Source organism: Argopecten irradians, chromosome 6 (assembly GCF_041381155.1).
Source record: "Argopecten irradians isolate NY chromosome 6, Ai_NY, whole genome shotgun sequence".
Lineage (NCBI taxonomy): Eukaryota > Metazoa > Mollusca > Bivalvia > Pectinida > Pectinidae > Argopecten > Argopecten irradians.
In genome coordinates, this window is record NC_091139.1 from 39990709 (window position 1) to 40016332 (window position 25624).

General features: G+C 35.3%; 1 protein-coding gene across 2 annotated transcripts in view; it reads right to left on the reverse strand.

Annotated features, from left to right (window-relative positions):
• The window catches only part of LOC138325868 (diphosphoinositol polyphosphate phosphohydrolase 2-like), a 46351-nt gene extending 22955 nt beyond the window's left edge, over positions 1-23396 (reverse strand). Inside the window, exons 1-3 of one of the 2 annotated variants that reach the window (XM_069271847.1) lie at positions 23142-23396; positions 17650-17805; positions 15876-15960 (exon numbers count right to left, since the gene is read on the reverse strand). In XM_069271847.1, coding sequence (XP_069127948.1) covers positions 15876-15960; positions 17650-17805; positions 23142-23240 — 340 coding nt within the window. In that variant the 5' untranslated portion in view covers positions 23241-23396. The remainder of the gene's footprint in view (positions 1-15875; positions 15961-17649; positions 17806-23141) is intronic. The other variant, XM_069271846.1, reaches the window with a different exon arrangement.
• Positions 23397-25624: the final 2228 nt, after the last annotated feature.

Consider the following 25624-nt stretch of genomic DNA (forward strand, 5'->3'; position numbering starts at 1 on the left):
GTCAATACCAGTTACTTAAATCACACACAGTCACATACAGACAAATATATACCAGTTACCTACATACAGTCTATACCAGTTACTTAAATCACACACAGTCACATACAGACAAATATATACCAGTTATCTACATACAGTCTATACCAGTTACTTAAATCACACACAGTCACATACAGACAAATATATACCAGTTATCTTCATACAGTCTATACCAGTTACCTAAAACATACACAGTCACATAAAGACAAATATATACCAGTTACCTACATACAGTCTATACCAGTTACTTAAATCACACACAGTCACATACAGACAAATATATACCAGTTATCTTCATACAGTCTATACCAGTTACTTAAATCATACACAGTCACATACAGACAAATATATACCAGTTACCTACATACAGTCTATACCAGTTACTTAAATCATACACAGTCACATACAGACAAATATATACCAGTTACCTACATACAGTCTATACCAGTTACTTAAATCATACACAGTCACATACAGACAAATATATACCAGTTACCTACATACAGTCTATACCAGTTACTTAAATCACATACAGACAAATATATACCAGTTACCTACATACAGTCTATACTAGTTACCTAAAACATACACAGTCACATACAGACAAATATATACCAGTTACCTACATACAGTCTATACCAGTTACTTAAATCATACACAGTCACATACAGACAAATATATACCAGTTACCTACATACAGTCTATACCAGTTACTTAAATCACACACAGTCACATACAGACAAATATATATACCAGTTATCTACATAGAGTCTATACCAGTTACTTAAATCATACACAGTCACATACAGACAAATATATACCAGTTACCTACATACAGTCTATACTAGTTACTTAAAACATACACAGTCACATACAGACAAATATATACCAGTTACCTACATACAGTCTATACCAGTTACTTAAATCATACACAGTCACATACAGACAAATATATACCAGTTACCTACATACAGTCTATACCAGTTACTTAAATCACATACAGACAAATATATACCAGTTACCTACATACAGTCTATACTAGTTACCTAAAACATACACAGTCACATACAGACAAATATATACCAGTTACCTACATACAGTCTATACCAGTTACTTAAATCATACAGTCACATACAGACAAATATATACCAGTTACCTACATACAGTCTATACCAGTTACTTAAATCATACACATTCACATACAGACAAATATATACCAGTTACCTACATACAGTCTATACTAGTTACCTAAAACAAATACAGTCACATACATGAAGGGAAGTGTTTTTTTTATATCTCAAAATAGCTGTAACGATAAAGCAAAATAAATCATAGATCTTTGTCTCAATATAACTTGTTGGCAGAATTTTTATTTTTCATTCTGATTTTGATTCATTTGTGCATCATCTAAAATATTCCATACTAAATGCTTTGTAGATGATTTATTTTAGGAGACAATAGTTCGTTGATAAAAATCAATATTTTTACCAGACAAACTTTGCCTTTACACTATTAAGACAAAATGACATCAAAATGCAGTCTCTATTGTATGAGACATCCATGTAAAATTATGGCAGTTGTCAGTTTACATATGTCATCAACAAATCATTCATTCAATGATCCACGGGTCTATAAACACGTTTATTATGCAACTCATGCAGTTTGATGAAACACATTTCATCAATGTAAAATTCGGTCTAAGAACATTTTCCCACCATCAACAAACCATTCATTTCAATAACATCACCTTTAAAAGGACATCTTTTTTTACCTGTCTTAGGCAGATCAATGAAACATGTAAATTACAAAAGTATTCTCATACATGTTTTCCAGTGCTATAACTGAAATACTTACTACACATGTCCTTCAATTTATACATCATTAGATGTTTACCTAGAATGTTCACAATTTTACACAAAGTTTCTGTATATGTATCAAACCTGAGATGTAAATAAAATTTGGCTGAATCTGGTGGCTGGGCATCGCTCCAACCTATATCCATCTCTCTAGATAGCCAGCCCTTCCAATTACCTGTCTATGACGAGCAAGTTTAAAGGTATCTATACAAACATGTTGTTGTTGGACAGACTTTCTAATCCTAGTCAATATCTGGTGAAATGTAAAGAGATGAGTTAGGTGATGCCTAAACATTTCCCCAACAAAACCTTGATACAACACCACCAGTAGTAGGTGGAAAAAACTGATAGACAGTGAACTCCAGACTGCTCTAAGCATCAACTTAGAGGAGATTGTTTGTATTATTGTTTTATTGTGTTTTAACATCTATATGAGAAGTTTAAAGAAATAGATTTATGCTGCTGTAGAAAGTCAGAGGTTCCTGAGAGAAAATCACTGACCTAGAATGCCAGTACCATTGCCAATTAATGGCAAATGTCCTAAATAGGACTTGGAACCACAAGCCTAAATTTAGTCACCTTCTAATTGAGGAAAATTTACTTTGGTTTGGTTTATTTAATTAAACATCCTATTAACTAAATATGCAGTCAGAGTCATTTATGGATATGGCCAGTTAAGAAGGTGGAAGAAAGCTGTGAAAAAAACACCAACCAATTTTAAGTACCTGAGGCAATATGTGGGTCTGGAACTTGTATCGCTGAGGTGGAGAGATTAAAACACAACACATAGATCTCATATAGAGCAACACCAAGTCATGATCAGGGAATAGTGTTCCAAATGTCCCTCACAAGGGGAAATACTCAAAGGCCAAGGTCAACAGCTTTGTCTATGTAAGGAAAAATTGTAGGACATGTACAGGTTTTGTTGCCTGACATTGAACTGATATTTCTTCATCAAATACTAAAATTTGATAATCATAACTGTTTCCGTATCTAAAACATTAAGAGCCCATTAAACACTAAAATCCTTGATATTCAGACTATAACTTCAGCACACTTGTTGCCAATCATTTGGTTACATATATAGGTCCTGGCCTGGTTACATATGGAGAGAGACCAAGGTCACACATATAAACAAACTAGTCAGCTTCAAGATACAATACTTCATTATAATCCTGATTCACAAACTAGAGTGTTTTATGTGCTGTCTAGGCTAAATTTTCAATGACACTGAGATAAATGTCGTCCTTGAATCAATTATGTATTCACCAGTTACAACCTAATTAGTAATTGTGACACATATGTACCGGTGATCTTACTATGACTTCCAGTACATATGTGACAAATGATTTCAACACAAGTACAGTGTACTGTATATAGATAAAGCACTGTGTGTGAGAGTAATAAATCTAAACAAGTACATTATGTAATACTGACACAGAAAGCACTCAAACCAGTCTGTTTAATCATACAGGTTGTCTACACATGTGTACAAACAGTAATTTTGAAAACAACCTTCTGAACATGTTACAACAACTTACATCCACATGATGTTAATTAGAATTCATAAAATTAAACACATCAAAATTGTGCCAGTAAACAATGGTGATTGTAGATCATTAAATTAAAACTTCTGTAAAAAGTTTTTTAGACATGAAAATACTACATTAAGTCAGTACATGTAGTATTTTTTCGGATATAAAATAGAGAAGCTGGACTAGCTTGTATCAGAAAGGTCCTCAACAATCCTCTGTCCTTCATGCCTTTTAGATTTTCTTCATCAAAGATAAACAATAACTTCTATTCGTTGCTTATGGTGGTCGAGTGATTAGGGTGCTCCGACTTTATACCACTAGCCCATGATCATGACCTCTGTGTTGAAAGTTTGAAATTCAAATGTTAATAGGAACTAATTGTAGCCAATGGGTTTTCTCAAGATATTCTAATTGCCTCCACCTCCTGAATCTGTAGGCACTTTCTCAATGACTCTGGCTTTTAATAGGAAGCTAAATAGAAATAAACTGCTGGATATTCCAGTTTTAAGTCACACTGAGATCACATATTCATTATAGTTGGGGATGTGCTCTGGAGAATTGGTAAAACACAACCCTTCGCTATAGCTATAATATATACATAGAGATTAATGAAACCCTCCAGTGATCAGATTATCTGTCAATAAGCCAGACGTATACTAAATCATGGATTCTAGATTACACAAGCTAGGTGTTCTTTAAAACTGAAAGTTTGAAACATGTGCAGTGTGATTACACTGTAGGGATATTACAGAACTCTACAGGAGGGAGATACAAATGTTTGTAAAAATTTAGCCTTGAGTTCAGACCTTGAGGTGTGGAGCCCTTCATCAATCCGACTCCCTCCCCCCCTCCAAGAAGATAACCACTTATCTTACACCTGATAGAAGTGCCTAGCAGTTATAGACAATAAACCATCACAGAACTGAGATAAGGGGTTTAATGTTATTTTGGAGAAGACTGAACTGATATTATAAAACTGCAAGGGACATTAAGAAATTGGATGAAACAAGTACCAGACAAAATTACAATAGGTTGGGTTATTTAATGGAAAACCCAATAACACATCTTTTAAACATAGCTATAGTTTACCACAGGTCAGAGATATTCACATTCTATGCACTACTAAATGCAATGAATAGATTTATCTTACAAATATTGCTACAATGACTGCTTTCAATCTTTAAGAAAAACAACTGAAGTGGCTATGGATATCTAATAAATAATTTGGGAAATCCTATCTGAATGGTTCATACCTATTCCCATCTTACATTTTATTATTATGGTCTTTGATGTTGGTATATGTGATAAATCTGATGCTGCTGTTGCTATTTAATACAGATCACAGCCTTATCCATCTGGTTTTAATTAAGTCATACATGTACAGATCACTACACCTGTCTTAATATGTTTTCATCATCTGTGACCTTGACCTTTGACACAGCAGTTGCCATGACAGCAATCATGCATCGAGACAACATTCACTTTTTGTTATCATTTGTTTATGGTAATCAGATAAGGGAGAGAGGTATTAAGAAAGCAGAGAATATCTATTAGTCTCAGTGGTGTGTTCCCCTAAATTCTCAAACTTTTTTTTTAGATAACAATTTCTCATCTCAAGCTAAAGTGATAGTGGCCATGCCAATTACATGTTAACCATTCAGGATACTGTAACATATTTTATTGTATCAAATAGAATTAAAATTTTATCCATTCTAAACCAAACAGAAAGACAAACACATCAAGGAATTGACGGTCCACTAAATGGAAAAGCTGTATTGGATACAGACTTACACAGCAACTATTGAAGGACGCATACTAGTAGTTGTAGATTTGTTTTCAAACTTAAAAAAAAATGTGGCTTAAATCACTTTGTCCTTGCATAGGAATTGGTGTTTTGGTCTGTTCAATGGCTAATGTAATGAAATATATACCAAGGGTATATTAATTGATAGTGTTGATTACATATGTAATTTGGGAGATTATATTACATTTGTGCTGTGTCAAATTGTGATCATAGTTCCAGGACAATTATTGTCCATTTATAATACTATTTCACTGAAACTTATACCAGAGAGAATCGAACATCCCAAACATATACATTATACCAGAGAGAATCGAACATCCCATACATATACATTATACCAGAGAGAATCGAACATCCCATACATATACATTATACCAGAGAGAATCGAACATCCCACACATATACATTATACCAGAGAGAATCGAACATCCCATACATATACATTATACCAGAGAGAATCGAACATCCCACACATATACATTATACCAGAGAGAATCGAACAACCCACACATATACATTATACCAGAGAAAATCGAACATCCCACACATATACATTATACCAGAGAGAATCGAACATCCCACACATATACATTATACCAGAGAGAATCGAACATCCCACACATATACATTATACCAGAGAGAATCGAACATCCCACACATATACATTATACCAGAGAGAATCGAACATCCCATACATATACATTACACCAGAGAGAATTGAACATCCCACACATATACATTATACCAGAGAGAATCGAACATCCCACACATATACATTATACCAGAGAGAATCGAACATCCCATACATATACATTATACCAGAGAGAATCGAACATCCCACACATATACATTATACCAGAGAGAGAATCGAACATCCCACACATATACATTATACCAGAGAGAATTGAACATCCCATACATATACATTATACCAGAGAGAATCGAACATCCCACACATATACATTATACCAGAGAGAATCGAACATCCCATACATATACATTATACCAGAGAGAATCGAACATCCCACACATATACATTATACCAGAGAGAATCAAACATCCCACACATATACATTATACCAGAGAGAATCGAACATCCCGCACATATACATTATACCAGAGAGAATCGAACATCCCACACATATACATTATACCAGAGAGAATCGAAAATCCCATACATATACATTATATCAGAGAGAATCGAACATCCCACACATATACATTATACCAGAGAGAATCGAACATCCCACACATATACATTATACCAGAGAGAATCGAACATCCCACACATATACATTATACCAGAGAGAATCGAACATCCCACACATATACATTAGAGAGAATCGAACATCCCACACATATACATTATACCAGAGAGAATCGAACATTCCATACATATACATTATACCAGAGAGAATCGATCATCCCACACATACACATTATACCAGAAAGAATCATACATCCCACACATATACATTATACCAGAGAGAATCGAACATCCCACACATATACATTATACCAGAAAGAATCGAACATCCCACACATATACATTATACCAGAGAGAATCATACATCCCACACATATACATTATACTAGAGAGAATCGAACATCCCATACATATACATTATACCAGAGAGAATCGAACATCCCACACATATACATTATACCAGAGAGAATCGAACATCCCACACATATACATTATAGAGAATCGAACATCCCACACATATACATTATACCAGAGAGAATCGAACATTCCATACATATACATTATACCAGAGAGAATCGAACATCCCACACATACACATTATACCAGAGAGAATCATACATCCCACACATATACATTATACCAGAGAGAATCATACATCCCACACATATACATTATACTAGAGAGAATCGAACATCCCAAACATATACATTATACCAGAGAGAATCGAACATCCCACACATACACATTATACCAGAGAGAATCATACATCCCACACATATACATTATACCAGAGAGAATCATACATCCCACACATATACATTATACTAGAGAGAATCGAACATCCCAAACATATACATTATACCAGAGAGAATCGAACATCCCATACATATACATTATACCAGAGAGAATCGAACATCCCACACATATACATTATACCAGAGAGAATCGAACATCCCACACATATACATTATACCAGAGAGAATCGAACATCCCACACATATACATTATACCAGAGAGAATCGAACATCCCACACATATACATTATACCAGAGAGAATCGAACATCCCACACATATACATTATACCAGAGAGAATCGAACATCCCAAACATATACATTATACCAGAGAGAATCGAACATCCCATACATATACATTATACCAGAGAGAATCGAACATCCCATACATATACATTATACCAAATATTGCAATCACAGACTAAACAGTCCCCCCCATTCCCTTACTGTGGAGTCTAAGCTAGTCAGAATTAAGTATTGATTTTACAGACTTTTGTGCGATATTGAGATGGGGACAGAATCCAGAACCAAAATTGTATAAAAAAATTATAAAAGATCACTGCATATAGGGCAGGTTAAACTTGTTATCCAACATACAAGACAATTCTCTGTTGGATGATTATATATAAGAGGGCATTCAATGAATGTCAACATAATGTTTATAAGTCATTGAGAGGTAAATGATTATCTTACATACAGGAGGTTTGGCCATTCATGACATGTTATAGAGCTTTTATACAAATTTATTGAAAACTGCACTCTCAGATTGATCCATCAAGACTCTTAAGAATATAACACATCTAAGCTATGTACAGCTTTTACTTTTTGTGTGATAGATATAAAGCCTGTAAATGCGTACATACAAATATATATCAATGGTATGTACCGGTTACAAGGAATCCTTACATATCTGTTAGATACCATTACTACTGTAACTACACAGTTATACAGGATTTCATATTTCTTTGCCCCATCATACATACATTATATTATATTATAACATATATATGTGGGTATGGTGCAAATGACTCTGTGGCCAAGTGGTTATTAATCAGATGTCCCAACATATTACAAGCTCTCCACCTCTGGGTCATGAGTTTGAATCCCATGTGGGGCAGTTGCCAGGTACTGACTGCTGGTTGGTGTTTTTTCTCGAGGTAATCTGGTTTTCCTCCACCATCAAACCTGGCACCTCCTTATTTATAACCCTAGCTGTTAATAGGATGTAAAACTAAACAAACCAAAAGACTTCAATAAATCTAACTCAGAAGGTTTCATGCATTCATAATAAATCTTAGAACTATTTTTATTCTTTGTACAGGCTTTGGCTTCACCATTATCAAATTTTCATTTCATTTCCAACTACCAGATATTGTTTGGCAGACATCCCATGTTGGAGTATTAGCTATCATGTATAAGTTAAGTGTTAGATTTCAAAATCATTTAACCCAATATTTCTTTATATGTGTTCCAAATACATTTATAAGTACACCTATGTCAAACCAGGCATTTCTCAGGGATTTAAAAAAGCACTGTGTTTAAAGCCATTGAGTAAATCTTTGTCGTGTTCAGACCTATACAAACCAGTCAAATATTGGTCCACAGAATCAGGAACTAGCTCACAATTGTAAACCAATACATTGCTTATCACTACCCGAGAATATCTATTGATATTGTGTATAGACAAAAGCATTAGACCAATACAAGGAACTAAGGACAATACAGTGGTCTTGTGTAATTAGGTCTATAACACCTTAAATGTTCTGAATGTTTTGATTATAGTATTGACTTGTGAAGAACTATCCTTGTAACTCTGTTTTAAGTACACGTACCTGACAGATCCAGACAGATACATGTGTAAACAATCACAACTATCGTACTACATGTGTCATTGGAACCGGTTTATGTATTAGTCATGAAAGTACCTACTAATCAGGAATAATTAGCGGATACAGAAATGACACACTAACACACCAGTAAATGGGATTACAATACAATTAAAGGAAACAGTTATCTTATAATTATGTATGCACCTAACAAATTAAACGAGGTATATTAGGACATCACAATTACAGGAATCAGTATTATTTTAAACAGAAACATACACCGGGTAGTCAGTTCTTCGTTGTAATTTCATAATTGTTAACAATTCCTCAACACTAAAGGATACATATTGACATATACTGTCAAATATGACATATCTACAAAACAAGCAATGGTATGTATATATCCTTCTGACGTTTCCTTTGGAATACCGTTTTAGTAATTATTCCTTTTATTGGTCACACTGTGCTGCGGAGAAAGCGTATCGGAATCAGATATACTCCAAAAATAGTAATAATCTATAAAACATACATCCGTTGGACATGGTGTGTGATGGTATTACAACAGCTACGGTGATATATTGATTGGACAAAATAGTCTGTAATTCCCCCGCCGGACAGTTCTACGATAACACTGGGAATGACAACAATAAAGGTCCTAGCTACATCAATACCTCTACAACTCAAAGCTACTGGTTATGTAAAAGTACTGACAATACCTCTACAACTCAAAACTACTGGTTATGTAAAAGTACGACAGTCAGAAGTTATAATTTGTCTTGTCTTGTTTCAAATGCTAATTTAATCCATTCTATAAATTAAATGACCCATGAAATTGTTTATGCAACAAAATAAATATTAAAGGATTTGTAATACCAATCAAAAAGAATCAAAACATGTGTACCAAAATTATTGTTGTTCAACAGTTAAAATCCATTGCAGAACTCTGTTCTCAAACTGCACCTTCTGTCATTGAGATATATGATATAAATATTCTTTCCCTGCAAAACATAAATGTATATACCTAAAGAGTATCCAAAATTGAATTCTCTATAATAAAGAAGTTATAACAGAATCTTCCTTACATATGTCCCTAGAGGTTCTAAGTAATTAAAGACAGAAGGTCCAGACCACCTCCTTAAACCAAATATTTCTTGGGTCAGACCTGGGAATCAAGCTTGAGGATGAAGAGTTTTAATATATATATGTTATGTAACTTGGTTGAAGGATAGATTGGCATTTATATAGCATGTTTAACTTATCTGATGACCAATGGCCACAACCTAAAACCAAATTCTGGAGTCAGTGATGGATGTATAAATGTATTCATATAACATTTCAACCAGGGCTGGGGAAATGGCAATGAATATATATATACTGTATACATAGCTATATTTGGAGATTGCAACCTTTTGATGACATTTGTATAAACACAAATTAGGCCAATAATTGAAATAATCCCACACCAGTGTATTACAGTTGTCACTTGTTTTTGGCTACATATGTTGACCGACAAACAACCACAAAGTCAAATTAGTTTTCGTAGGGCTAAGTAAATATGTACAATATGTATAATCTATTTTAATACTTAATATGATGTCTTGTGTCCTGCTCTGTTCACCGAGTATGTAAATAGACAACAGACCTATCTGTTTGATATCACATTTACTATGTATATGTCAAGGTGTAGACTTGTGTTATTACATTCTGCCTACATGATATCCGTGCTAGTCTAGCTAACAGCTCATATTGTATATATGATAACTTGTTACTACTCATTAACTGACAGTCACGGAATCTTGCTAGTTGGGAAACATACTTTAACTTGTTGAATCAGATCAATCTTGCATCTATAATACATAGTTAACGTGAAACCTATCTACTATCTATGGTATACAGACCGGCATGGTATCCGTGCTAGTCTTAGTCAACTGGTCACACCTATAGTCCAGATAATTACATGCATAGGACTGTTTCGCGACTACTTACAATTTGACCGGCATGGAACCGTGCTAGTCGATTTAAGATTTCCGGTCTCGGATTGATATTCACCGAATCTGTGCTGTGGTATAAACTATCAACCATTACATCATCACATGGACCACCAAGGTATCCGTGCCATCTAACCAGTTAAAAATACATACTTTTTAGTCTGGAACATTAATTCATCAGTTTGTGTTGTATGTCTATAGAAGTTCGTTATCTTGACCGGCATGGAAACGTGCTAGTTGAGTGAACACATATACAACCTACTGTTAACTCTATACCTAACAATGGACCAATCTAGGAAGAGACCCTGCCCTTCTCCTGGAGGAGATGAGTGTGCAAGATGCGATGGGAAACTTTTAACCAGAATGTTTATAGTCTGTAGTGGTTGCAACTTGAACTTCTGTCCTATATGCGCTAACGTTAAAGAAAGCGTTGTGAACTTAGTCGCGGATGGAGAAATGCCAGGATTTAGATGGTCATGCTTTGCATGCACCAACACACTACCAACTCTGAACAACATCAGCAGAACTCTGTCAGAAGTCAAGGATACAAACAACAGACGCTTGTCAAATTTAGAGAACAAAACCGCTTTGCTCAATACCAAAGTACACACTCTAAAAATGGAGCATGACGACAAAATATCACAGCTATCTAAGGATATAGAACAGGTACGCCTAACAGCTGTTAATGAAATATCATCAGATATTGAAAAAGTCATTGATGGCAGAGTGAGAGAATTAGATGACAGAAGGAGAAGGAATACAAATATAATCATATTCAACAGATCCCTGAGAAAACCAGAGGAGATGGTCAACAGAAGAAAAAAGAAGATGAAGATGACATCCGACTTCTGACTTCGAAAATAGGTATAGCAGATTTAGAGTTAATTACACACTTTCGACTCGGTAAATATGATGAAACTAAAACCAGACCACTGAAAGTAATTCTAGGGAACAAGCAACAGAGGAAAAAGATACTAGAAAACGTTATGAACATCTCTAAGAACTGTCCATCACACCTTAAAAAAGCTGCTATTAAACGAGACCAAACTAGGCAACAACGAGAGGAATTCAAAGAAAAAAAGACTAAGAAGACTCCACTTCCTAACACTAGTCAAACAATACCAAAGGTGCTTCATCACACCCACTTAGAATTGGACACAGAAAGCACAACAGACTTGTCCTCAACAAGGCACAGTCTCCCGATTTTCAGTCCTATCGGGATAAATCACCATCTTCAGGATAACAATCTATATTCCGAGTCTCACTATTATAATCTTGACACCTGTCATGACATCGACCCTGATCAGACTATCCTTGGGAATGCTCCAATCATGCAATTGTTCGCTACATCAGGGCAACCTAGCAGTGCAGAATAGGAGAATAGTTTTACCACTGTACATAGTGATTCTTTTAATGACCTTCTCATATTTTATTCAAATGTAGACATTTTATCTACTAGCAAGATGGATGAACTTCAGGAACTTGTAGAAAAATCATTACCCAGTATAATCCTACTCACTGAAATCCACCAAAAAAATAAGATATTACCTCTGGACAACAGTTTTTTAAAATACCTGGATTTAGATGCTTCACCAACAACAGTGAAGGACGTGGAGTAGCCATTTATATCTCGGAACAAATGACTGTCCAGCAAGTAAAATTTACAACAACCTTTGAAGAGTACCTAGCTGTTGAACTCAAGTTGAGTAATGGTGACAAGCTACTTATTGTGAATATCTACCGTAGCCCCAACAGCACAGCTGAGAATTTCAGCTACCTAACAAACTTAATGAGAGAAATGTCAACTAGAAACGCAAAACACATTCTGATCACTGGAGATTTCAACTTTCCTGAAATAAATTGGACTGACTGGACAACATGTACGTCAGAAAACCATATATCTACTCGTTTCTTGGAGTGTGTTCGAGACACTTTTTTATACCAACATATCCATAAGCCTACCAGATATAGGGAAGGTCAAAATCCATCTATACTGGATCTAGTTTTTAGCAACGATGAACAGATTGTCAACGATGTTAACTATCTTCCAAGTATCGGAAGGAGTGACCATATTTTATTGTCTTTTAAACTGAGTGTATCACATAGTGATAATCATACTAAACAGGAGAGGAGGAATTATCACAAAGGGCATTACGACGCTATACGCGAAGAACTAACCTCTGTCAACTGGCTAAACATCATTCAAGTTGAGGACATGTCAACGACCCAAGCATGGAATGTTCTTGTTGAAACCATAACTAAACTAATTGAAGATAAAATACCCGTGAACAAGACATCCCCAGTTAGGAAGCGTTGGAAGCCCCATCTTGACAACGAAGCCAAGCAGTCCATCCGACAAAAAAGGCGGAAGTGGGTCCGATACCTTCATTGTAAAACAGAAAGTAACTTTAAAGTGTATCAGAGAGCCAGGAACACTGCAACACGACAGATCCGACGTTCACACTATCATTATGAAAAGAAACTAGTGCAAGACATCAAAGATAACAGCAAGCTCTTTTGGAAATATGTCGGAGAAAAAACACGAACAGGAATGACTATAACAAACGTGGTAAAAGCGGATGGTACACACACCACTAACCACTATGAAACCGCCAATGAGCTGAATAACTACTTTGGATCAGTCTTTAACCCACCAGAAAGTGAAGATCCACCACACTTCCAAATGAGACCATATCAAACAGAACTTCATGATATCGAATTCGACAGGAGTTTAATTGAAAAAACTATAAAGAAATTAAACCCTAATAAATCTCCAAGGCCTGACGTCTTTCATCCTAAACTTCTTGTTGAAACTTCAAATGAAATATCACAACCCTTGGAAATCATATTCAGGAAATCTTTAGACGAAGGGAAAATTCCAGACGAATGGCGAATTGCAAATGTGACTCCTTTATACAAGAGTGGAAACCACAACAAAGTGGAGAACTACCGTCCAATAAGTCTGACTTCAATCCCAGGCAAAATTCTCCAAAGAATCATTAGGGACAAACTCGTAATTCATATGGACGAGAACCATCTCTTCACAGAACATCAACATGGCTTTAGATCTGGTAAATCGTGTACTACCAACCTATTGGAGGTCCTTGAACATTGGGCAGAAGCCATAGATAAAGGGAGTAATGTCGACGCTATTTATATTGACTTCAGTAAAGCTTTTGATAAAGTCCCTCACAAACATCTACTTAAAAAACTAAAGGGTTACGGTATCACTGGAAAAGTACTGAAGTGGATAGAAGACTTCTTATCCAATCTACAGCAACGAGTTGTTATTCATGGTGAAACTTCTGGACTAGTAGATGTGACCAGTGGTGTACCACAAGGTAGTGTCTTAGGTCCTGTTCTATTTCTGATATATATCAATGACCTGCCCGAAGTTGTCCAACATAGCACCATAAAATTATTTGCTGACGACTCTAAAATTTTTAGAAACAATAACAACCCCACCGAGTCTCAAGAACTTCAAGCAGACATAGACAGTGTAGTCATTTGGACTAGAGACTGGAAAATGGCCTTGAACACTAAAAAATGCAAACACCTCAATATAGGCAATCTAGAACAAGACACGCATTATTCCTTCCCACAAAGTGAACAAATAGAGAAGGTACAGTGTGAGAAAGATTTAGGTGTACTTTTCGACAACAAACTTAAATTTAGTCAGCATGTTAGTCAAGCAGTTAATAAAGGAAATCGCATACTGGGTCTAATATTCAGGACATTTGTCTATATAGATATAACTATGTTCTTAACCCTGTACAAAAGCCTAATTAGACCTAACTTAGAATATGCAACCCAGGTATGGTCTCCACTGCTAAAAAAAGATCAGATCGCTCTCGAAAACGTCCAACGTAGAGCCACTAAAAGAGTTCACTCTATTGAAAATTTACCATACCATTCAAGACTTAAAAAGTTGGGACTTCCCACCTTAGAATATAGACGTAAAAGGAACGATGTGATCGAAGTCTATAAAATTCTGAATGGTATAGATAAACTAGATAAAGATAAGCTATTTACAATGTCTTCAGCTAATACTAGAGGTAATAGTTTAAAACTCTTTAAGAAACAGAGCAGGACTAAAGTCACACAAAGTATATTTAGTCGGCGAGTGGTAGATTCATGGAACTCCCTTCCCAACTTCGTAGTAGAAGCCCCTACTCTGAACTCGTTTAAAAACCGACTGAACACTCACTGGAATTCAGTACCATGCAAGTTTTACCCCAGTTTTTATATGGCACAACCGGACAACTATTTAGTAAATGAACAAAACGCGCCACAACTAGCTGGAACCAGCTAACTACGGTGTCTAAGAAGAGGTAACAGGTAACAGGTAATATATGTCTATTTTATGTACCATAAATATTTGTAATGATCATGTGTAATGTACCATACCATTTTATGTTAACAACACAACTTGACAATTAATATAAGTTACCTCTAACTTTTCCAAATATTTATAGAAAGGATACATAATATTGTATCAAGGTGTAATTTCTTACATCAAATCTAGAGATAAAATTTTATGAATAAGTTTCCAATATAAACATTGTAGAATTTGTAACAGATTACAATGGTTCAATCCCCTTTCTGATCTTGCATAACCTGTTATTTTTAGGAATAGAAACGTTCCTTGTTACAACTTTGAAAAGCTTGCCATTTATTAGCTATAAACGTATCTAAAATATCACATAGATTGCACCTTATAATCACATTCTGTAACACGTTAACCCAATCAGAGATTCTGTTGTTACCTTCATCATCACCATGGCGATGAGCAGATCTTTAAGATGAGAATGATGCAGTGACACTTACCCATTGCTCTTTTATCTTCCCAATCATCCATCAACTCTGTAACCACGAACACATACACTGTCGTCCGGTGATTCTTATCTTTATTCTGTAACAGACATAATCTGATTAACACACTTTCTACAGGTGTGACTACAGAGCTCGACCACAAGGTATACACAGCTACATGTTATATAATGATAAAGCTCACTTGATATATCAACTTTGATACCCATTCATGCCTGTAAACTACAAGTCCAGCATCAGGTCACTATATGGAGATCTAAATAACCAGATTTTAGCCAGTCTGACTCACGCAAACTTAATATTAGTCTATTTGACCCCTGTGACATTTAATGATGCTCAAGGTCATTTATTTGAACAAACTTGCCCTTTACCCAGGCGCTATATATAGGCCTAGAGATTGAATATCAGGTCTGTATGCCACTCTGTATTTGGATTTGAAGAGGTTAAAAGCTGGACAGTGATCAGCCTACATGCATTATAAAACCAGGTAGCGCCTGGCTACCTTTCTCTAAGTGAACACTTTATTTGGATCCCTGACTTACAGCACTATAAGTACATTATATGTTACTAAAACAATTCAATGGTATATAATACTGGACAGTGGACATGCTTTTTATATAAAGTCCACAGGACATTTCTATTTGGGTTCTAAATATAACATCATCATATAAATAAATTTGTGTGAAATGACAGTAAATTGAAAGGTTCACCATAAAGTATTTCATTATTAACATATATACATGCACACGTGATCAGTGTTATGAAGGGTATCACCTGTCGTCCTCATCAACACATTCTGTATACAGTACAATAAAAGTACTTCATCACTCATAAATTGTGTTATGGCTAGCTGTTGTTACTAGTAACGATGTGACAGGTGTACTAACAGCAGGTGTTACTAATAAACATACCTGCTGTTTTAAAGTACTTTTGCAATTAACATAATCAGCAGGATTGTATTTAAAGAACTCTTCTTTTCTGTGGACAATCTCATCATGACACAAACTGAAAGAGGAATCTAGTTCTGATAAACGTCTAATACTGTCTCGAGATATAAAATGGTATTTAATGAAGTGCCACAAAACAAATCAAGTACTGAACAATAAAGTCTAAGGTATGACACATGTATACTAGAAAAGTTATGTACATTCCATGGCTTTTAGTATACTGTACACGTATATACTAATATACTATATATAACACCATGCATGGAATGCACATGAACTATTCTGGTTCAAATTCTGTAGTATAAATAGCTAAGAGAGGAGTTCAGTCCTTGTCACAACAAGGTTAAACAGGAATACTACGGTAGACACAACATGTTTGTTGTCACATTATTGGAAGCGATTAAAGTAAAGTAGTTGGAACCAGCTTGTAAAACCTATATGTTCCTCAATTAATCCTATTAGTTATATATATATATATGACTGACTTTGTCATTTTCCAATAATCATTTCTTTATATTCATTTAATTATAGCAATTTTTCCTAACTAATCTCTTAACAAGACTATGCCTACTGATAAGAATAATATTCTACCTGATGATAAAAACCTGTTAATTAGCAAAGTTAATCTTCCACGAGAGTCTCCAAAGCAAATCAACACTGAATAATATCAATATAAAGAGATAATCATGTCATGCACAATGGTGATGATCTTTCGATTCTAGCTTAGCTTGAAATATTTCAAATAAAAAGAAAAAAAACCCATCACCATAAATATGGGATTGTGTGTATATTGATATATTGTAGATACATGAGACTATTCTCACCTCAAACATTCCAATGTGTCTGCCTAACTTTCCCCGCACCCCTGCCTCCTCGAGAGCCTCCCGCTCTGCTGTGTTTCTGGGGTCCTCGAGGGGCTCCACCCCTCCTCCAGGGACTACCCACTTTTCTCTATCCTTACTACTTGTCACCAGGAGGATCTGCCAACAGAATCGTCAAATGTTAGTAAATATAATCCTCCAATAGAACCGTCAAATATAACATGTTAGTTAAAATTAGGCCTGTAACGATACATCTAAGTCAGGATACAAGAGTTAGACATATTGTTATATTTACCTACTTATACCATATGTGTACAATACATCTACATGACAATAAATGAAGAAAAGTAAGTAAAATTATATAACATTTTTTTAATATCATAAAACTTTTATATTTTAACAGGGATTTTGCCCACCATTAAATAACATATCATTATATAACATTTTTTTAATATCATAAAACTTTTATATTTTAACAGGGATTTTGCCCACCATCAAATAACAAATAGATATTAATCAAATAAATGATGAATGTTTGCCCTGCTTTCTTTTCTTCTTTTCTTCCACTAAAACATATACATGCATGTATCAATTGATGACATGGAGAAACTATATGTACATACACATGAAAGCAAACCAACTTTGATAAATTCAAGATGGCCAGCACTGTACTTCTACCATTCTGCTTATCATGATTATAGTCTAGTGCTCAATTAACTATGGAATTGATCCAAGTTATTAAAATCATAGGTAATAACAAACTTGATCCAAGTTATTAAAATCATAGGTAATAACAAACTTGATCCAAGTTATTAAAATCATAGGTAATAACAAACTTGATCCAAGTTATTAAAATCATAGGTAATAACAAACTTGATCCAAGTTATTAAAATCATAGGTAATAACAAACTTGATCCAAGTTATTAAAATCATAGGTAATAACAAACTTGATCCAAGTTATTAAAATCATAGGTAATAACAAACTGATCCAAGTTATTAAAATCATAGGTAATAACAAACTTGATCCAAGTTGGACTTTTTTTAGTCCAACTTAATCATAATTATTATGCCACATTTTGTAAATATCATATATACCCACATATAGATCTTCATAATTGGTCTTGAGCCTATATTGAACTTCCTAAATTCAATGTCCATTAATGACACCAGAGTCAAATGCAGAATGCGATTCATCAAAACATCATATACATATATGACTGAAAGGATTAATAGAACAATATTTCACACTGTTGTCATTTTGCTCTTATTAAAGTCAGGACTCAATAGTCAATATAAAGGACTACTGGACGTATAATATTATTGGTATATAACCAAAGTGGGAGAACAACAAGAGGCCCAGAGGGCCTGTATCGCTCACCTGGTTTGTAATGCCAAGTAATGTTCTGAATATAAGTTCATTGTTTCTTTTCTGAAGAAATTTGGATATTTACCTCTAATTCCCCTATTGGGCCCCACTCTTTCTCCTCCATGGGGGATCAAAGCCAAAATTTATACGAATTCTGTTAACCCCAAGGATGTTTCTGGCCAAATTTGGTTACAATCCATGCAGAACTCTAAGACAAGTAGAATTTTTTAGGATTTACCTCTATTTCCCCTATTGGGCCCCCCCCTTCCTGCCCCCGGGTAGTCAATGCCAAAATTTATACAAGTTCTGTTCCCCTTCCCCCAAGGATGTTTCTGGCCAAATTTGGTTACAATCCATGCAGAACTCTAGGACAAGTAGCAATTTATAGGATTTACCTCTATTTCCCCAATTGGGCCCCATCCCTCCTGCCCACGGGGGATCAGAGCCAAAATTTATACAGTTCTGTTCCCCTTCCCCCAAGGATGTTTCTGGCCAAATTTGGTTACAATCCATGCAGAACTCTAGGACAAGTAGCAATTTATACGATTTACCTCTATTACCCCTATTGGGCCCCGCCCCTCCTGCCCCCAGGGGGTCAGAGCCAAAATCTATACAAGTTCTGTTCCTCTTCCCCCAAGGATATTTCTGGCCAAATTTGGTTACAATCTATGCAGAACTCTAGGACAAGTAGCGATTTATAGGATTTACCTCTATTACCCCTATTGGGCCCCGCCCCTCCTGCCCCCGAGGGGTCAGAGCCAAAATTTATACAAGTTCTGTTCCCCTTCCCCCAAGGATGTTTCTGGCCAAATTTGGTTACAATCCATGCAGAACTCTAGGACAAGTAGCGATTTATAGGATTTACCTCTATTACCCCTATTGGGCCCCACCCCTCCTGCCCCCGAGGGGTCAGAGCCAAAATTTATACAAGGTCTGTTCCCCTTCCCCCAAGGATGTTTCTGGCCAAATTTGGTTACAATCCATGCAGAACTCTAGGACAAGTAGCGATTTATAGGATTTACCTCTATTACCCCTATTGGGCCCCGCTCCTCCTGCCCCCAGGGGGTCAGAGCCAAAATTTATACAAGTTCTGTCCCCCTTCCCCCAAGGATGTTTCTGGCCAAATTTGGTTACACTCCATGCAGAACTCTAGGACAAGTAGCGATTTATAGGATTTACCTCTATTACCCCTATTGGGCCCCGCCCCTCCTGCCCCCTGGGGGTCAGAGCCAAAATTTATACAAGTTCTGTTCCCCTTCCCCCAAGGATGTTTCTGGCCAAATTTGGTTACAATCCATCCAGAACTCTATGACTAGTAGCGATTTAAAGGAAATGTTGACGGACGGACGACGGACGGACGGACGACGGACGGACGGACGGACGGACGGACGGACGGACGACGGACGCCGCGCCATGACATAAGCTCACCGGCCCTTCGGGCCAGGTGAGCTAATAAAAACAGTTAGTCATTTTTACGTTGATCCTAATCTATTAACAGTGCCAAATACTTAAGATTAATTTCACAGTACTTAAACACTACTTCAGACAGATAAGAGGTTTAAATATACATGTTGTACAAAACAGGCTTAATGCTCAAGTTATAATTGTTGTCTTGTATAACTTAGGTTATGATTACAAATTTAATCAACTTATATGTAGCCTAGGTACACATGCACTAATAGCTGACAGTTTTTATCTTCATATTGTATTTTACTCTAGTCTACTTGCAGGAAGTAGGGTAAATTAACTGATCATCTAGTTAAATGCCAGCTTATATTATTGTCAGAGTTAGCATATAGATGTTAGAAAAATGAACTCAAAACAATAATGTACAAAGATGGTGGTGATGTGGCCATTGTACAGTAACCAGTGATTTTTCTCCTTACATAACTGGGGTCGGAAATGACCTCCATTCCCAATGCCAACTTTCCTCTATAGTTTTCCCAATTACGATGAAAAATTCCCAAATTGATTTGCTGGGAAAAAAAACTGTACTGATAAAAGATTTTTTTGTTATGCAATACAGGTCCATATGTAAAAAAAAACCATGTTACATCAAATGAAACACTTTTACAATATTTAATTACCTATAACACCATGCTCAGTAAAATATAAAGGTAACTTTTCCCCGAAACCGCTCTTTTCATGATTCGTGTCAAAAACTAGCATATAGAGCTATATTCATATAACCATGCATGCAAATGCCATCTCAACTAGTTTTGGTAAGCTAATCAAGAAAGAAATTATATATATATGAAACATTGATTAAAATCCATATGCATAATTAATATATAACAATACATGTTGTACATGTAATACTACCGGTATGTATTTGTATGACTTCAACAGGAAGATGAATCAGTACTTTTATTAAAGCACGGAAAAGAATTTTGGTACAATTGCATCGATCCCTAAAAATCACATTCAATCAATTTTGCATAGCAAAAATGACATTTCATTTGGTCTGTTTAGTTAACGTTGAACGTTCTATTGCTAACTAGGATAATTTATTGAGGATGTAACAAGGTTTACGAGGTGGAGGAAAGCTGGAGTACCTAGAGAAAAGCCATCAAACAGTGTATGTGGTCAGTACCTGCCAACTGCCTCAAATGGGATTCAAACTTGCGAACAGAGGTGGAGGGCTTATGGGAATAAAATGTCATGACATGCATGCATATTACCATAAGCTTCACAAGATAGAATGCGTACACCACATTGTATTTCCATGGAGAATTAACCCACCACCACGAATTATTATAAACTTGCTATTTGATATCTTTTTACAAGATAAATTATAATATAATATTTGAAGTTTGGAAATTAGCTCTTCACACAACAAATCAGCTGCACTTTTTTAAATTTATATTTCAATATTATATTTTTTGTTTATAACACCCTATTGTTTAGTAGATAGCGATGAGTTTATGTTTACACACATAGCATAGTATTGCGCTAAATTTAGACACGACCCAATAGCAGAAGACTGCGATTGGTTGTGTTGGTGGGCTTGTTAGGCTGACCTAGTCTAGCTGTAAACATTTGATCATAAGTGAAGCACATGGGGACCATTTACTTACGTTCACTCTGCCCTTTAGATAGATCTAAGCGCAGATATGTTCAGGTGTGTCTATAAATTGGGTTCGTGGTAGGTGACCTTATAACCCTACAGGACATGTTTCATTGTTTATAGATATTTCATGTCCTTCAGACAGGTTTTTGGTATCTAAGACAAACTGTGTATATTATGATCTTATAGCTTGCTTGTCCATTAATAATAACTAAGCTTATAGAATTTATTTATTATACTTTGATATGGCAATGAATCAGAGTGATTCTTTTGCACATCGAAACCTAGCAGTGTGCATGTACAGAATCAAGCATATATGCATAATTTCATCAGTTTAACAAATGTAACTGTAATAAATATTACATATATCATACAGATCTATATAATGTATACTCTACTCTAACTAGGTTAATTAGGCTGTAATGCCAAATTCTGTGATAAAATAACAAAAACATTGATTTTAGAGATGAAATTACATAACTTGTCAACATTGACCATTAAAAATATATTTACAACTATTGCATAATGTTGCATATGATCGGTAGTAGATTTTTTTTTTTAATTTTCAAAATCAAATGCATCATTTTCTGCTTCCAAGATATCAAAAAGATAGTAACTTTTAAATAGAATATCTTAAGATTATCACCAAATGTCAAGTGTCAGAAAATATGAACACGGACATATTTAATTTGCTGTACAAATGTTTAAAATATTTTCTCATTGTTTTACAATTTACTTAATTCAACAAATGGACGATTCTAATTGCACCATAGAGGTCTAGTAACAGAGTGATTAGTCTGATTACACGGTACTCGAGAAAGCTACATTGTACGTCTTTAAAAGCACAACTGCCATAATGAATTATTGTCATCAGAAACAATGACGCAAGGAATGAAGGATCGACGCAAGACGGGATCCATGAGGCAAAGAAACATGAACATCATAATGACAACCCATCGATCTGATAATGGGAAATGTTTATAAAAATATATTATTATGTTCAACATGATAAATATCCTAACAAACATGTAAACATTGAAAATCTATCTAAAACATCATCACCTCTTTTTCGGCATCATCTTTGAAACACAGACATGCAGCCCTTCGCCGAAATCCCTCTTTGTCGTAAGTACGTATAGAATTAGGTTTTTCCTTGACCATTTTGTCTATTAAAATCCTTTTGAATTCATATATGCAACAAATGTCAGAAATATTAGCTTAGAAGAGCTCTATAACACGCTAGTTTACGTCCGACAACATAGTCGACTGTCTTGTGGTTTTCCAACCACGATGAATGAAAAACGTATCCCACAATCCACCATGCTGTCAAGTTACAACATACGGCAGCTCGTACTTGCAAACGATTGTCGCAAAAGCCGATCTCCACGAATACCGATGATTACAGTTTAACTCGACTATTTATCTACTAAACTATACAATATTTTATAAGCTTAATGATAATAGCGAATAAAATGAAAATAAAACATACGAAAGACGAAATCTTGTATTGTAGGGAAACGCATGGAAGGCTCATTAGGATAATTTTGCGACAATCGACTAAAAACTTCCTCTGCCTCTTTTGAAACACTCAGACCCTGTGTAAAGTTTTGTTTACTTTAAAAGTTCAGATTTTAATCATTACTAATCCAACCTTTACCGTTAATATGAATAATTTAAGCGTCTTTTGTGCAATACTTTAAAGCGTAATACAGACCAACAGGTGGTATGGTACAGGGATGCATGCAATCTCTCACGCTTTTTGAAGGAGATTCACGATTTTTCGATCTTTGAAAATATTCTCCCATATTCTCACGCCAAGGCATTACAATACAGAACTCAGGGATCTGCAAATTCGGTACAGTTAAAACTATATTTTGATCAATCAGATCAGTCGTCCACAGACCATTTTGTAACTGTTTTAAATAGTTCTCTAGATTGAAAATATGTAAGATGGTACTGAGAAATGTGCAGTATCGCCGTGACAAATGATATACTCCTCGCTCCTTTAGAATTATTTAGTCCTTTCCTTCGCGTCACGTCGATCACGGGCACTTAAATTTCCTCGTGAAAAGAACATATAATCATCAGCTGTCTTATTAAAATCTTTATGACTAGAGTAGACCATTACCAAATCCTACCTTAGATGTATGGTTTTTACCAATGTGGTGAGGTTTCTACTGATTCTTATAGAAGAATATAGCCTTGAACGTGTAAACCGCAACCAAACACATGTACACTAAAGCAAGGACGTATATGAGTCTCACTTATAAATCCTTGACTAAAGGCTTTTCTATATATTTCTGCCGTAACTGCAGATTCTCAATTCCTATGGCAGAGGAAATTAACTCTCGTTTAACACGTGAATAATACAGTCTTTGAAGACAGATTTTAAACTATTTTGAGTACACATACATATAGTATAAACTGAATTTAATTAGATTAGTTAATTAATTTGGCGCTTGTGTCAGTTTTATGGGCCATTTGGCTAGTATTATCACCACGGGTCACGATGGGTATCGCTTGGGAAGACATCCCTGCTCTCAGCTTCATCAGTGACACATCATTATATTGATCACTTCGACCATGCTGTCCTGAATGACCAATGTCACGGCCTACACAAGACATAGGCTCTACTTTGATTACTTTATAAAAAGCCACGCGCTTTTGGCTTGCAATTAAATAATAATGGTCCGTTGTGGAAAGATGAGTAAAAGATACTGAAAGCAGGCGAACATTTTGTTATTCTTTTCGGGAAATTAAGTTGAGGTGCTTAGATTAAATTTTGTAATGTTTTCCTATGTGGTGTTTTACATTAAAACGTTTAAATGACCTTACGTTAAGAAATATTGATTTTTGTCTATGGCGGAGACACAGGAACTTGACTATGCGTCTGTTAGTAATTAATACTTTCACAGTATTTCAACAGTCTACCTCGTCAGATCATGACTTCCTACACATAAATAGACTTGATCTAGCAGACATAAAACGTCTAAATTATTTATACAACATCAGTACACAGCCAAATCAGTGGTACAACAATTCTTCTAACTGATTATTTATGATACAATTAACAATACGTGTCGAGTGTTGGTAGAAGGGGAAGCAACTCCGACAGATCAGAACACAGCATACTGTACTACCAGAAATAGGATTTGCAAACTCCTTCTTTATCTTTGTTGACTGGCAGCGGAACGGCTAGTTTATAGGCATTTTCCCTTGGCTGAATATATGTATTCTTTTTAACATGATATTTCTGCGCCAATACAAAATTTAAACATTATATCATGGTTTGATATGACTAATTTTCCCGATTAATATGATTTTTGAAAGCATGGAAACTATACCCATGTATTTTACCTGGTTTTTCGAAAATCAGCCGCTCAAAACCGGAAATGCATTTGGTTTTGTTAGTATATAAGTTAAAATATTATCTTTTCTTTCCAAAATTGTACTCAATCCGTCTGAAAATTACTGAACTTTTGTAAAATATCTAAATTATTCTCTTGTAAATGAGTATTTAAAAGTATTTCTTAAAATCCCTAAGC